Genomic DNA, 14,087 nt, shown 5'->3' on the forward strand with positions numbered 1-14,087 from the left:
TTCTCGAAAGTCCGCTGATTCCACTCCTTCCAAAGACACCATAGTCAGCACAACGAAACTAAATTCTAGATAATAGATGAGTGCTTCCCCAACCAACTCCACCAACCAAAAAGCAGACCTAGAATCGTTCTAGGTATGACCCATGATATACCAAAAGAATTAAAAACAAAACTACACAATTGATAAGCCATCTCATAATGAAGAAATAAGTGATCCACTATCTCCCCACAGCGATGACACATAATACACCAATTTGCAAAATCAAAACCCCTTAGTCTCAAGTTATCACCTGTGAGGATCTTATTCCAAGGTATAGACCAAATGAAAAAGGAAACACGCTGAGGGGCCTTAACTTTCCAAATCCCTTTCCAACGAAAATCAATAGAGGGAGTATCTCGCAGCTTGTTATAAAACAACCAAATGTCAGAGTCCCCATTAGGCTTCAACTTCCACCTCATCTAGTCTCCAACATCCAATAAAGGAATAATAGCTCCCAAAATATGAAGAAAGTTCAACCCTTCATCCATCTCCCAATCATTAAATTACCGGATGAAGCGAACACCCCAACTTCTTCTCTCCTCCGTCCCCAACCTTGTCAAAGAAGATTCTACAGAAGCCTCCCTGTTAGTAGCAATACCATACAGCCTCGGGAAAGCCAGTTGGAAAGGTTGATCCCCACACCATCCGTCCTGCCAAAATCTCAATCTATTCCGATCCCAACAACAAACTTAGTATTTTTGCTAAAATCCTCCCAACTCATACGAATACCTCTCCATAAACCACACCCATGAACTCCCCTACCAAACTTAGAAGTCCATCCCCCCCATGTGTCTATACCCATGAATATAATGAAACCTTCATCTGAGATTCCTTTTATTATGATTATTATCCTACATTATTTTCCCATTCAACTAAAGAATTCTTTTGGAGAAGTGTAACTTATCAAAAAAAAAATTCCATTGGAGAAGTGTCAGGCCACAGATTTGTGCAATATTTGTATGATTTTGAAAGTTACCTCGTAATCTGTAACAGTGAATATTCTATCATTTCCATTCTAATTTTGTATCTAGATTAGTTGTCAGAGGTAAACTGTTCTCTGCAAACTCTTTTGTTCTTATGCAGCTGCTAAAGTTCAGTTCTGGTTGGCAGTTACTGTCAAACCTGTAGCTGTTATTCCTTGGAAATTGACTGTAGTGAATCCCAGACCCAGATACAATAAGGACTGGGCAAAGCTAGTTAGGGTGTTTTCATAATTGATGTACCTCATTAGCACCCTTAAGAAGGGGGCAACAGGTTCTCTACCATGAACTTATGTGGTTAAACATGGTCATATATTAACAGATCATTGTAATATAAGGGAGGAGATTTAATGTCATCTATATTTTGCATGAAAAATGAACTAGGTCAAAGATAGCAAGATGATTAAAAATTTAATGGAGGACATCCAACAGCATCCATCCATGGATGCAAGGAGCACAGTCAATTTTATGTCAGAATATTTTGTTTTTCAGATTTCATTTTTCAATTTTGGATTAGATTTCTTTTTGAATTTGGGCATTAGTGTTGATGAGGATTTTATGGGATTTAGTTGTGCCTTTATGTAATCCCTGGAACTTATTAAAAAGAGGATCTAGGAATAGTTTGAAGCAATGCTATTTTAGTAAAAATTCTGATTAGAGATGATTATCTAAGCTTGATGGTGATTCCAAGCACCCTTGAGTTGTGAAGCCTAGGTTTTTATTCAATTTTTTTTCCTTCACCCTTAGGTTTTTATTCAAATTCTAGGTGGTGAAGCGTAGGATTTGTCCTATTCTTCTTTCTGCTATTTTTATTTACTACCCATTTCGTCTTGTGCCAACTTGGTATCAGAGCCAGATCAAATCTATGTGGTGAAACCTAGGATTTGTCCCGTTCTTCTTTCTTTTGGATCCTAGGAATTCTGTGATAGCTTGTTTGCTGTGTGCACTTTAGTAAAGGGGTAGATTTGTAATTCCTGGACTTCTAGAGGACGTTCATTGTTCAAGATGTGTAATAATTATAAGTCCCTTTTGTCAGGAAGTTAAGGCTCTCGGTATTCAGGTTATGCATGCAGTGACTTACTTTGTGGTGTATGTATTTAGAAGCTCAAAGTGGTGTGCAAAAAGTGGGTTTCCATTTTGCTTAGCATTTATTGGATTGAATAATCCTTTCCCAAGGTAGAAGAAGGGTACTGAGACTGCTATTATTTCATTTGGCAACAATACCTCTCAAAATGCCCCATTGTCCTTTTCAGTAAATTGCTTCTTGTAGGTTGTTAGGCAATTTCTGTTGTTTTTGAGTGAATTATTTATGTCTTTACAGGCAGAAAGAAGGCGGAAGCTTGGATTGCCACCAGAGGATCCTTCAGCTGTAAAACCTTCTGCACCTGTTGTGGAGGAGAAAAAGGTATTGGCTTGTATGGATAAAGAATTGGCCTTTTGAATTTCATTCATAATTTTCTTGAGATTAGTGTAAAGCCCTTAGTAAAAATATATTGTTCTATCAACTTGCAGAGCTCTTTGCCGGTTAGGCCTGCCACAAAAGCAGAGCAAATGAGAGAGTGTTTGAGATCTCTTAAGCAAAATCACAAGGTAAATGCATATGTTATTCCATGACATTAACATTACCTGAAAAACTATGTTCAAATCTTCAATTATACCACTATGAAGTTGTGTTCTTTTCTGAATGGAAGATTTAGTAATTTAATTGCTTAAGGGCATATGATGTTTAATACAGCATTCATATAGGAATTTTTAGTGTTACTTGGATCGTTTATCCCGGTGCTCATAGTAGTCTGTAATAGGCAATGGTCCAGGTCGAAATGTTTCAAGTTAAAAAAAAATAGACTTGGCACAGCCTTCTGTTATCTTCCTGTTTGACAATGTATGTTTTAGTTTTACACTGGGGTTTTTGTTTCTTCTACCTTTTTGGATATTTTTAGATCTTATTTTTCCCCCCCTTTCATTTTGAATCTCTTATGTGTTTTCCATGTACAAGGGCTATGCCCTTCAATTTTCTCATTTGAATCTTATTACCCCCCAAACACCCACCCACACACACACACACACAAACAAAAAGAAACCAATTTTCTTGTGCTAACTTGAGCAATAGACAAAGAAAGGATCCCCATTTATTCATGGGGATTTAGTTGTTAAAACCTTGTGATGCGGGAGACGCAAGAAGAGTTTTATTTAGTATTATTTATGTTTGCAAGTTAATTGTATTTTTATGTTTTAGGTCCTAGTAGTATATTAGGCTATTAGTATTTTAATTTGGAAGCAAGGTTATTTTTATAATAAGGCAATTAGGGTTTCTTAGCCAATTAGAACTAGGGTTTAGCAATCCTTTATAAGCAATCTATTGTACTCCTTGAGAAGGTGGTTGATATTTTGATGAATGAAAAAATGGCAGTTTGGTCTCTCTTTGGTCTGGTGTTGACTCCAGGTCCACCCTAGGAGTGCTGACTCTTAGTGGTTTTCCCGCTTAGTGCTGACTCCAAAATAGGCCTAGGTGTTGACTCTTAGGTCATATCTTTTATTTTATTATTGTTTAATTTTGTTTTGGTTCTCCTGCATCGGTTTTGGTATCAGAACAAACATCGATCTATTTGAAGCATCACCTCCGTAGTCACGAACCAGAAAAGTATTTACAAAAAAAAATCTTTTGCTTTCATTATTTTCCACCCATCTAAATACTACCACACCACACCACACCACACCACTGTAACCCAGATTTCAAACCAAACAGAGAACCTACCAAATTCCCAGACCCAACGTGAATCACCAATCTCTCCTTCCTCAAGCCATATCGCCACCATTAACATAAACATCCCAGCCGGTCCAAGACCCCAACCCCATGGCCATAGATCCTATGTCCACACTCAAATCACCAACCCTTTGCGACCATGAAGACAGGGAAGAAGTCCTGTTGCTGCCGACCCCGAATCTTCAATTTGTGGCCTTCCTTGCGATGGAGATCCACCTCCATCGATTCCCATCTGCCGTTGTGACTACCACTATACTCACTCACAAGCCCCAGTTGCGGCAGCCCAGCATGAGCACCTTCCATCCTTGCTTCATGCCACCATGACCTTCACTTGCTCACCATCGGTCCGCTGCAAGTCTCCCATCGACCCGATCTCAAAGGTAACCCAATACAGACCCCTTCCGCGTTATCCACTTTCTTAACCAAAAAAAAATCCTAACCAACCCATTTTAGAAACAAACCCTTGACCCGGCCCATTTGTTAACAAGCCCTAACCCCACCTTTTACAACACTAGTTTTCTTTAAAAATAAAAAAATAAAAAAAATTCCAGCTCAACTTCAAGCTAGCATTTACCCGACCCAACTACCCCATTGAAGAAGAAAAACTCATAGAAAATGACTTCCTTTGATAGAGAGCTTGAGAAGCAACTTAAAGATAAAGAATTTGAGAAGCAGCTTAAGGAGGATGGGAATAGACTCCTTAACCCTCCTTCCTCCATTGATGATCTCCTCACTCTTCTTGATAAAGTTGAAAATTTGTTAGCATATGTGGAGCAAGAACCATCGAAATCAATGTGAGATGCACTTTTACCCTTAGTGAAGGCGTTGATCATTCAAACTTTTGAGACATGCTGAAATGGATGTGAAAGTTTTAGTTGTATCGTGCATTACTGAAATTGCAAGGATAACAACACTAGATGCTCCATATGGGGATGAGCAAATGAAGGAAATATTTCAAATGATTGTAGCAATATTTGGAAAATTGTCTCATGTGTCCACTTACTGTTATAAAAAGGCAATTTCAATTCTTGATACTTTTGCCAAGGTTAAGTTATTCCTGGTGATGCTGGACCTTAAGTGTAATGCATTGGTTGTTGAGATGTTTTAAAATTTCTTTAAAATAATTAGGTCCAACCATCCACCTACTGCATTTTCAGCCATGGATACAATTATGACTCTGATCATAGATGAAAATGAAGACATTTCCTTGGATCTTCTTAGTTTACTTTTTGCTTGTGTAAGAAAGGAAAATTAAAATGTTTCCCCTACTTTGTGGAAATTGGGGGAGCAAATAATCACTAGGATTAATGCCCAGCTAGAAAAGATAATGGCACCCACTCAAAAACTACCCAGCAAGGTTGAGGGTGGACATGATGTGAAAATTGAACTTGTTGAATGTGCTTCTAATCAACCCTCCATAGTGCTTGAAGATCTACATCTTGGTGAAGTCGAAGAGGTTAAAACCACTGAGCTTCCTATGGTTCATAAGGTACAAGATGATATTATGCTGATTCCACACATTGATTTTTGTGATTCCTGATGAGTTTGATGTGGTGGAACTCAAGGTTTTTATTTTCTCTATGCTCCCTAAGGTGATTCCAGACTTGAAGTAAGTTTTACTTGTTAGCATTCTAATCCTTCAAAGCTTTAAAACTCAAGGTCGAATTTTCTCCAACCAGAGGAGAATGATGCGAGAGACGCAAGAAGATTTTTATTTAGTATTATTTATGTTTGCAAGTCAATTGTATTTTTATGTTTTAGGTCCTAGTAGTTTATTAGGCTGTTAGTATTTTAATTTGGAAGCAAGGTTATTTTTGTAATAAAACATTTAGGGTTTCCTAGCCAATTAGAGTTAGGGTTTAGCAATCCTTTATAAGCAACCTTTTGTACTCCTTGAGAAGGTAATTGATATTTTGATGAATGAAAAGAATGGCAGTTTGGTCTCTCTTTGGTCTGGTGTTGACTCTTAGTGGTTTTCCTGCTTGGTGCTGACTCCAAGCCAGGCCTAGGTGCTGACTTTTAGATCATATCTTTTATTTTATTGTTGTTTAATTTTGTTCTTGTTGTCCTGCGTCACCTTGTGTATCTCTTATTTTAAGAATCAACCTAGGTTTCTCAGTCCAATGGAATTCAATAATTTGCAAAATTTCGGGGTATTTGTTCAATTGTGGTGCTTGAACTGATTCTTGAGAGAGTAGATTCCCGAAGGAAGAGATCAACATAAGCTGAGAGAGTTCAATTTTGAAACCCTAGAATGCCTCAAGTTATGCAAGGTAGCATAGCTAACTTTCTGACAAATGTGTAATGTAATCTAAAATAATAATATTGTTAAATAGATCTACAACTAAAAGACTTCTCAATAAAAAGAAGAAATCTATAATTAAAAGACTTCTCAAGAATCTCAACTAAAAAATACTTATCTATAAAATAGACAACTTTTAGCCCTACAACTAAGAAAATCCTCAGTATAAAAAAAAGCATTGGATAGTGGATACAACTTAATTAACTATAACGCTAATTTATAATACACATGATGGCGGAATCATAACATGGTTAAAGAAAGGATATTCTCTTTGGAAGCCTAAGACTAAGGCAAAGCCCAAGAATAAGTGTCAATGACAGTTAATTAAGTTTTTATATTTTATTTGGTTATTTTTGAGTCAAGGGTATTTTAGTAATTTTACAATTGTTGGGTATGGGTCATAGTTATAGGCCATGGGTTTTATTAATAAGTCTTATTTAATTATGGGTCTTTATGTTTGAGCTTTGGTTTAATTTATTAGGGTTAAATAGTAGTCCTTGTACTATTAGGAATCTTAAAATGTTGGCCTTTGTTGTTTCTTTCTCCTTCTCTCTTCTATTTATTTTCTCTTCTTTTCTTTCTAGGGTTATTGTTCACGTTTAGTGTTCACACAGCCCCTAAACAACCCTAACTTCTCTCTAATTCTTCTTCTTTCCTAACCCTGAACCCACCACAACAAAAGGTTAGACAAATTCCTTATTTGTCCTACATCAAATTGGTATCAGAGTGAAAATCCTACAACAACTTCTTTGTGAAAATCTTCTTCAGCCAACTGCTTGACAGAATTCATTAAAAAAAAAAAATGATGACTAACGCAGAATTAGAGTCTTAATTCAAGGCTTTTTCTCAAGATTACGAAAGCACAAAGAAGACTTTAAATGTGTTATGTGAGAAGGTGAATTCCATTGAGACAAAATTGGAAGACTTATCCGCCATGAGAGGTGAATTCAATAAGCTGTTGGCAATCATTCTTAGCAAATTTTCTGCTGAAACCACCTTTGAATAAGACCCCAAGTTCCCCAATCAGGTCCAAGCACGGCCCCTGTATTCCCCTCAAGTTCAATGCCTTTTTCTTCCACAAATTCCTTTGTTCCAAGCACTAGTTAGGTGCCCCCACAGCAAACACAACCCAATATTGTTTTTCCTCTTGAAGGTGCTGGTTATATGGAAGGGAATCAGCCTTACCATCCATCATCGGTCCGTTCTTATGGGGAGCCTTGATTAACGGATGTGGATAGAGGTGTTAAACTAGAAGTTAGTGATTTTTATGGGGGAGGGCAATCTGGAGGTGTTCTTTGATTGGCTGAATAGTATTGAAAGCTTTTTCAGATGGTATAGCTTAAGTGAAGAGCGAAAACTCTTTTTTGCAGAAGCTAAACTCAAAGGGACAACTAGAATATGGTGGGAAAAGTATCAACAAACTCACTAAATTGCCATTCAATCGTGGGAAGACATGCAAAGTGCTATGACTCGTTACTTTATACCACCAAATTACAAGCAATGAGCCCGCTTACAATTTACACAGTCGGTGCAAGGAAGTTATTCAGTTGAAGAGTATATACCAATAAACTCTATAGCTTGGCTATGAGATTGGGATTCCCATGAAATGAGGATGTGATGATTTCTATGTATCGCCAAGGTTTGAATCCTAATATTTCTTCGGGTTTAGCTGCAAGTAGGCTTTATACTATGGTATACGCAATTCAAATTGCATACCAAATGGAAGAGGAGACTAAAAAGAAGGCCTTAATGAGAGCTCCAGTGGCAAGCAATACCCAAAATTAAACCCTCCCATATTTGGAAGCCCAAACCCCACCGGCCCTCTTTGAACCTTTTTCAGTCTATTCCCACTCTCCCTTTCTCTCCGTCTCCTTCAGCCTCGAGTAGCGTCATGTCCGACGCGGAGCAGCATCTCACCCTCTTGGATCCGACAGGCACCGACAACCTTCTTTCTGCCCTGGACAGCTCCGACGCCTCCGTCACTGAGTCTATGGCCTCCGATGGCTCTTTGCCTCTGACCCACTTTGAACCGTCAGGCACCGACAAGATTCTTCCTGCCCTGGTCAGTTCCGACGCCTCCGTCTCTGAGTCACTGGCCTCCGATGGTTCTTTAAATGATTCCTGGTGCTCCGATGATGATGTGGATTTGCAACGCAACATCCAACAGATCATTCAGCGGCACTCAGAGGATGCCGTCAGGAAATGGGGAAACTCCGACCAGTGGGTTCTCGAATTACGAGATGGGAAGAGGGTGGCAGTTCCGATTCATATTTCTTTGCCTCCGGGAGATGAATTTGCTGGAGTGGACAACTCAAACATTTTAGAGATAGTTCCGGCGAAGGATTCGGAATCTACGGAGTGCTGTTCTGAGTCGGAAAAAGGGATTGAGGTTATTGTGGAGGATTGGTCTCCAGTTTTTTCTTCCGAGAATGCTCAATTCTCTGATTCTTCGCCTCCCCTCAATGTCGATCCTCTGGCTGTCTCTTTTCCTTTGGCTGACTCGGAAGTTTCTGTTCAGCCAGCAACTCTGGTAGTTGAGAACTTGCTGGGTAAAGGCAGTTACTCGGAATGGTTCCTGGATAAATTCCGTGGTTTTGATGATTTTCTTGGGACTTCCCTTAACGGATTAGAAGAGCCAGCAACCAAATTCTTGTTGGCTGTTGAAACTGAGATACAGCAGAGGGAAGTCAAGGATAAAATTGACAAAGTCGAGAAGAGCTCAGGGAGGAAAGGAATAAGAGAATTAAGGGGCTTATTCAGCTCTGTCAATTATGGTTCTGCGTCTTCAAGACGCTCTAGTGTTGGTAAGGACAGGGCTCTCTTTGTTTCCCAATGAATCTGAAGATTATATCCTGGAATGTTAGAGGGTTGAATGACAAAGATAAACGGCTCAAGATTCGCAATTTTTTACGCTCTTGGAGGGCTGATATTGTTTGTTTGCAAGAAACAAAACTGGAATGGGTTACTAGAGGCCTAGTTAGAAGCATTTGGAGTTGTCCCTTCCTTGATTGGTTATATTTAGGCTCTGAAGGTGCTTCCGGTGGTATCCTCCTCATGTGGGATAGAAGGGTGGTGGAAAAGTTAGAGGAAGCAGTGGGGAACTTTTCGATTTCGTGTAGGTTCAAAAATGTTTCTGACCATTTTGAGTGGGCCTTCTCTGGCATCTATGGTCCAAACTTAAACAGGAATCGGCATCTTATGTGGGAAGAGCTGGCTGGCTTGATTAGTTGGTGGAATTTGCCTTGGTGTTTGGGAGGTGATTTTAATGTCATCCGCTTTCCCTCGGAGAGATTAGGGGCAGGAAGATTCTCTCGCTGCATGTATGACTTCTCGGACTTTATTGCTCTTCATGGGCTTATGGATATTCCTTTAGAGGGAGGTCTCTACTCTTGGTCTAATTCCGCCTCTGCCTCTAGAATTGATCGGTTTCTCTTCTCTCCGACTCTAGTTGATCACTTCACTCATTTATCCCAAAAAAGGCTTCCTAGAGTGTTATCCGATCACTTCCCTATTCTTTTGGAGAGTGGGAGTCATCGAAGAGGGCGAATTCCTTTTCGTTTTGAGAATATGTGGTTGAAAGCGGAAGGGTTCTTTGATAAGGTGAAGTCCTGGTGGGAGAATTACCATTTTCATGGGTCCCCTAGTTACATTCTTGCCAAGAAGTTGTCTGCTCTAAAATCGGACCTAAAGAAGTGGAATGAGTCCGATTTCGGCAATATCTCAGCAAAGAAGCAGCTGCTATGGAGTAAGTTGAATGCTTTAGATGTCAAAGAGGACTTTCAACCCTTATCTGAAGAGGAAAAATTGGATCAAGCTTCCCTTCGTGTCGATCTTGAGAAGGCTGCCTTGCTTGAGGAGATTAGTTGGAGGCAAAAGTCCAAAATATTATTTTTAAAGGAGGGTGACTCTAATACAAAGTTTTTTCATAGAATGGCTAATTCTAATAGAAGAAACAATTGTATTGAAACCCTTATGATTGATGGGGCTGAGACTACCAACCAGGATAGGATTGTTGATCATATTGAACAATTCTTTATACACCTATACTCTGAGCAGCAAGTGCAGCGCCATTTTCCGGATGCTTTGGACTTCCCTTGTATCTCTGGGGACAATGCGGATTGGTTAGAAAAACCTTTCGAGGAATCTGAGGTTTTAGAGGTCATCAAGGAGTTTAATGGGGATAAATCTCCTGGGCCTGACGGTTTTTCGATGGCTTTCTTTCAAGCTTGTTGGGGGATTCTCAAAACTGACATCATGGCGGTGTTCCATCACTTCCATGTCTCTGGCCAGTTTGAAAAAAGCTTGAATGCAACCTTCATTGCTCTTATTCCAAAAAAAGCCGCAGCTGTGGAAATAAAAGACTTTCGGCCTATTAGCCTCGTTGGGGGAGTTTATAAAATTCTTGCTAAAGTTTTGGCTTCTCGCTTGCGCTTGGTTTTAGGCGAGATCATCTCCGCTCCTCAGAATGCCTTCATTCTTAATAGGCAAATTCTCGACTCTATCCTCATAGCTAATGAGTGTCTTGACAGTAGACTGAAGTCTGGTCAATCTGGGCTGCTATGTAAACTGGACATTGAGAAAGCTTTCGATCATGTGAACTGGAGCTTTCTTACCCTCTTGCTTGAGCGTTGTGGCTTTCCTGATAGGTGGAGGCGTTGGATCTCTTTTTGTTTATCTACTGTTCGTTTTTCTATCCTTATTAACGGTACTCTCCATGGGTTCTTTGGAAGTTCTAGGGGGTTACGGCAAGGTGATCCTTTGTCTCCCTTATTATTTGTTCTGGTTATGGAGGCTCTCAGTAGGATGTTGGATAAGGCGGTCCTTGAAGGTCGCTTGTCAGGTTTTAATGCAGGTGCTCCTACTGGTAGATCTCTGATGGTTTCTCATCTCCTCTTCGCTGATGATACTCTTATTTTCTGTGATGCTAATATTGATCATCTGCTGATTCTCCGTTTGGTGCTCATTTGGTTTGAGGCTGTGTCTGGTCTGAAGGTCAATTTGGGTAAGTCTGAGCTGGTGGCTGTGGGGGCTGTCCATAACATGGATCTTTTGGTGGCTATCTTAGGCTGCAATCAAGGGTCTCTCCCAATGAAATATTTGGGTCTTCCTTTGGGGGCAAAATTCAAAGACAAGTCTATTTGGAACCCAATTCTTGAGAAGATGGAAAGAAAATTAGCAGGCTGGAAAAAATTATATTTATCTAAGGGAGGTAGAGTCACTTTAATTAAAAGCACGCTCTCTAACCTTCCTACTTATTTTCTCTCCTTATTCCCTATTCCTGCCTCTGTGGCCAACCGTATTGCTAGACTTCAGCGGGACTTCCTGTGGGGTGGCCTAGGAGATGAGCCCAAATTTCATTTGGTTGATTGGTCTACGGTGTGTACCCCGCTTTCTTCAGGTGGTTTAGGGATTAGGAACCTGAGAACTTTCAATATAGCTCTTTTAGGGAAATGGCTTTGGAGATTCGGACTAGAAAGGGATGCTCTCTGGCGTCAAGTGATAGAGGTAAAATATGGTTGTGATCGGGGTGGTTGGTGTTCTAGCTCTTCCTCTAGTCCTTATGGTGTCAGCTTGTGGAAAAATATTAGCAGGGGGTGGCACTCTTTATCTCGGTTTTTTATGTTTGAGATTGGTGATGGTTCAAAAGTGCAGTTTTGGCTTGATCGTTGGTGTGGGACTTCCTCTCTCGCTGTCCGCTTTCCTGATTTATATAGGATAAGCAGTAGCAAAGAGGCAAGTGTGGCGGATCTTATGAGATTCTCCAATGGAGTCCTCCATTGGGAGATTCAGTTTTGTAGGGAGGTGCATAATCGTGAATTGGAAGCTTTCAGGAGCTTCATCAACTCCATTTATAGCACTCCTGTAAGGGGAATTGAGGAGGATAAGAGACTTTGGCTGCCTTGTAAGAGTAAGGGGTTCACGGTTAGTTCCTACTATCATCTTCTTGTTGGTCATTGTGAGCATTTTTTCCCTTGGAAAAATATTTGGAAGCAGAAGATCCCCTCTAGAGTGGCTTTTTTTGTCTGGACCGCAGCCTTGGGGAAATGTTTGACTATTGACAATCTTAGGAAAAGAAAGATTTGCATTTTGGATTGGTGTTATATGTGCAAGCGTAGTAGTGAAAGCGTTGACCATCTTTTCCTTCATTGCCCGGTTGCCTCGGAGTTATGGAATATGGTTTTTGGTTTATTTGGAGTGTGTTGGATCATGCCCTCTTCTGTTGTTGGTCTCTTTGCTTGTTGGCAAGGTCACTTTGGTCGCCTCCGCAATGGAGCCATTTGGAAGATCATTCCTCTTTGCTTGATGTGGTGTATTTGGAAGGAGAGGAATAGTAGATGTTTTGAAGACTCTGAGCGTGCTTTGCCTGACCTCAAGCTTCTTTTCTTCCGATCCTTACTTGAATGGTTCTCTGTGTGGAGAAACCATCCTCTTTCTATTTTGGATTTACTTGACCTTTGTAATTTTCATTCTTGACTTGCTCCCCCTTGTATACTACCTGTGTGCTTGGGTGTATCTTTTTTTCTATCAATGAATTCTTATTACTTATCAAAAAAAAAATATTAGAGGTGAGAGAACAATTGTGGATGTTAATTTGGAGAAGTCTATTGATAAGTCTCAAGGTAATTCTTATCCACCAAACAATAATGTTTGTTCTAATACTTCTACATCACAAGGGAGTAGTTCTAATTCTAGAGCAAAGTGCTTTGATTGTGGAGGTTTTGGCTTATGTTTTTTCAATGTCCTTCAAAACTAGTTGCTATGCTCGGAAAGGATAGTCCTAGTCAAGAGGCAATCAAGGGATCCAAGCAACTTGAAATTCAAGAAGAGATTTGTGAACCTCTCAATGCTAACTTGAAAGAGAACATTGATGACTCAGATTTGGATGATGTGGGTATGCTGAACATTGATGAATTAGTTCTTAATGATGAGGGTATGCTAGGCATCATTCATCCACTTCTTACAGCATTTAACTAAGATGTTTAAGTGAAGAAGACCGCTATCATAGGGGAAAATTTTTTTTAACTCGAGTTAATTGCAAGAAACAAATATGTTCTTGTTAATTGTCACTGGGAGTGGTATTAATACAATATCTGAGGATGCAGTGCAGAAATTGGGATTAAAAGTAGAGCCACTCCTAAATCCTTATTATGTTGCATGGGTCACAAACACAAAGTTGAAGGTTGATAAGCAGTGCCTAGTCACATTTGAAATTGGCAAGCTTAAGGAGACTGTTATGTGTGATGTGCTGCCCCTTAAGCTTTGTCACATAAATTTGGGTCGGCCATGGATATGGGATCACGATGCACGCCATGCTGGATGTGCCAATACTTATTCTTTTTTTGAAGGCAACAAGAAGTACACTCTCACATGTGCAAGAGACATGCCAAACTTGAAGTTAAAGAAGAGTTCCTTCCTTATTCGGAAAATTGTGCCTTCTGATGGTATTTTTGGTCCAACTCCTAACTTGACAGAGTCGAGTTCTTTTCAGAGGGGGAGAATTGATGGCAGAAGCATAACATGGTTAAAGAAAGGATATTCTCTTTGGAAGCCTAAGGCTAAGGTAAAGCCCAAGAATAAGTGTCCATGGTAGTTAATTAAGTTTTTATATTTCATTTGGTTATTCTTGAGTCAAGGGTATTTTAGTAATTTTAAAATTGTTGGGTATGGGCCATGGTTATATGCCATGAGTTTTATTAATGAGTCTTATTTAATTATGGATCTTTTTTTTTTTTTTTTGATTAGTAATAAAAAATTTCATTGATAAAAAAGAGAGACACCCAAGTACACAGGGGGTATACAAGGGTGAACAAATCAAGAACGAACATTACAAAAATCAAGAAAATCCAAAATAGAAGAAAAATGATGATTCCTCCACACAGACAACCAGTCCAATAAAGTTCTGAAAAATAGAAGCTTGATGTCAGGCAAGGAACGCTCGCTGTCTTCGAAACACCTACTATTTCTCTCCTTCTAAATGCACCACAACAAACAATGAGGAACA

The 14,087-nt window shown here is 39.6% G+C and overlaps 1 protein-coding gene across 2 annotated transcripts in view; it reads left to right on the forward strand.

Annotated features, from left to right (window-relative positions):
• Positions 1 to 14,087, forward strand: part of LOC126688418 (uncharacterized) — a 46,733-nt gene that overhangs the window by 13,630 nt on the left and 19,016 nt on the right. For both annotated transcript variants that reach the window (XM_050383099.1, XM_050383100.1), the window contains exons 9-10: positions 2,341 to 2,424; positions 2,532 to 2,609. In XM_050383099.1, the coding sequence (XP_050239056.1) occupies positions 2,341 to 2,424; positions 2,532 to 2,609 (162 nt within the window). The remainder of the gene's footprint in view (positions 1 to 2,340; positions 2,425 to 2,531; positions 2,610 to 14,087) is intronic.

This window comes from Quercus robur, chromosome 6, assembly GCF_932294415.1.
Source record: "Quercus robur chromosome 6, dhQueRobu3.1, whole genome shotgun sequence".
Classification (NCBI taxonomy): domain Eukaryota; kingdom Viridiplantae; phylum Streptophyta; class Magnoliopsida; order Fagales; family Fagaceae; genus Quercus; species Quercus robur.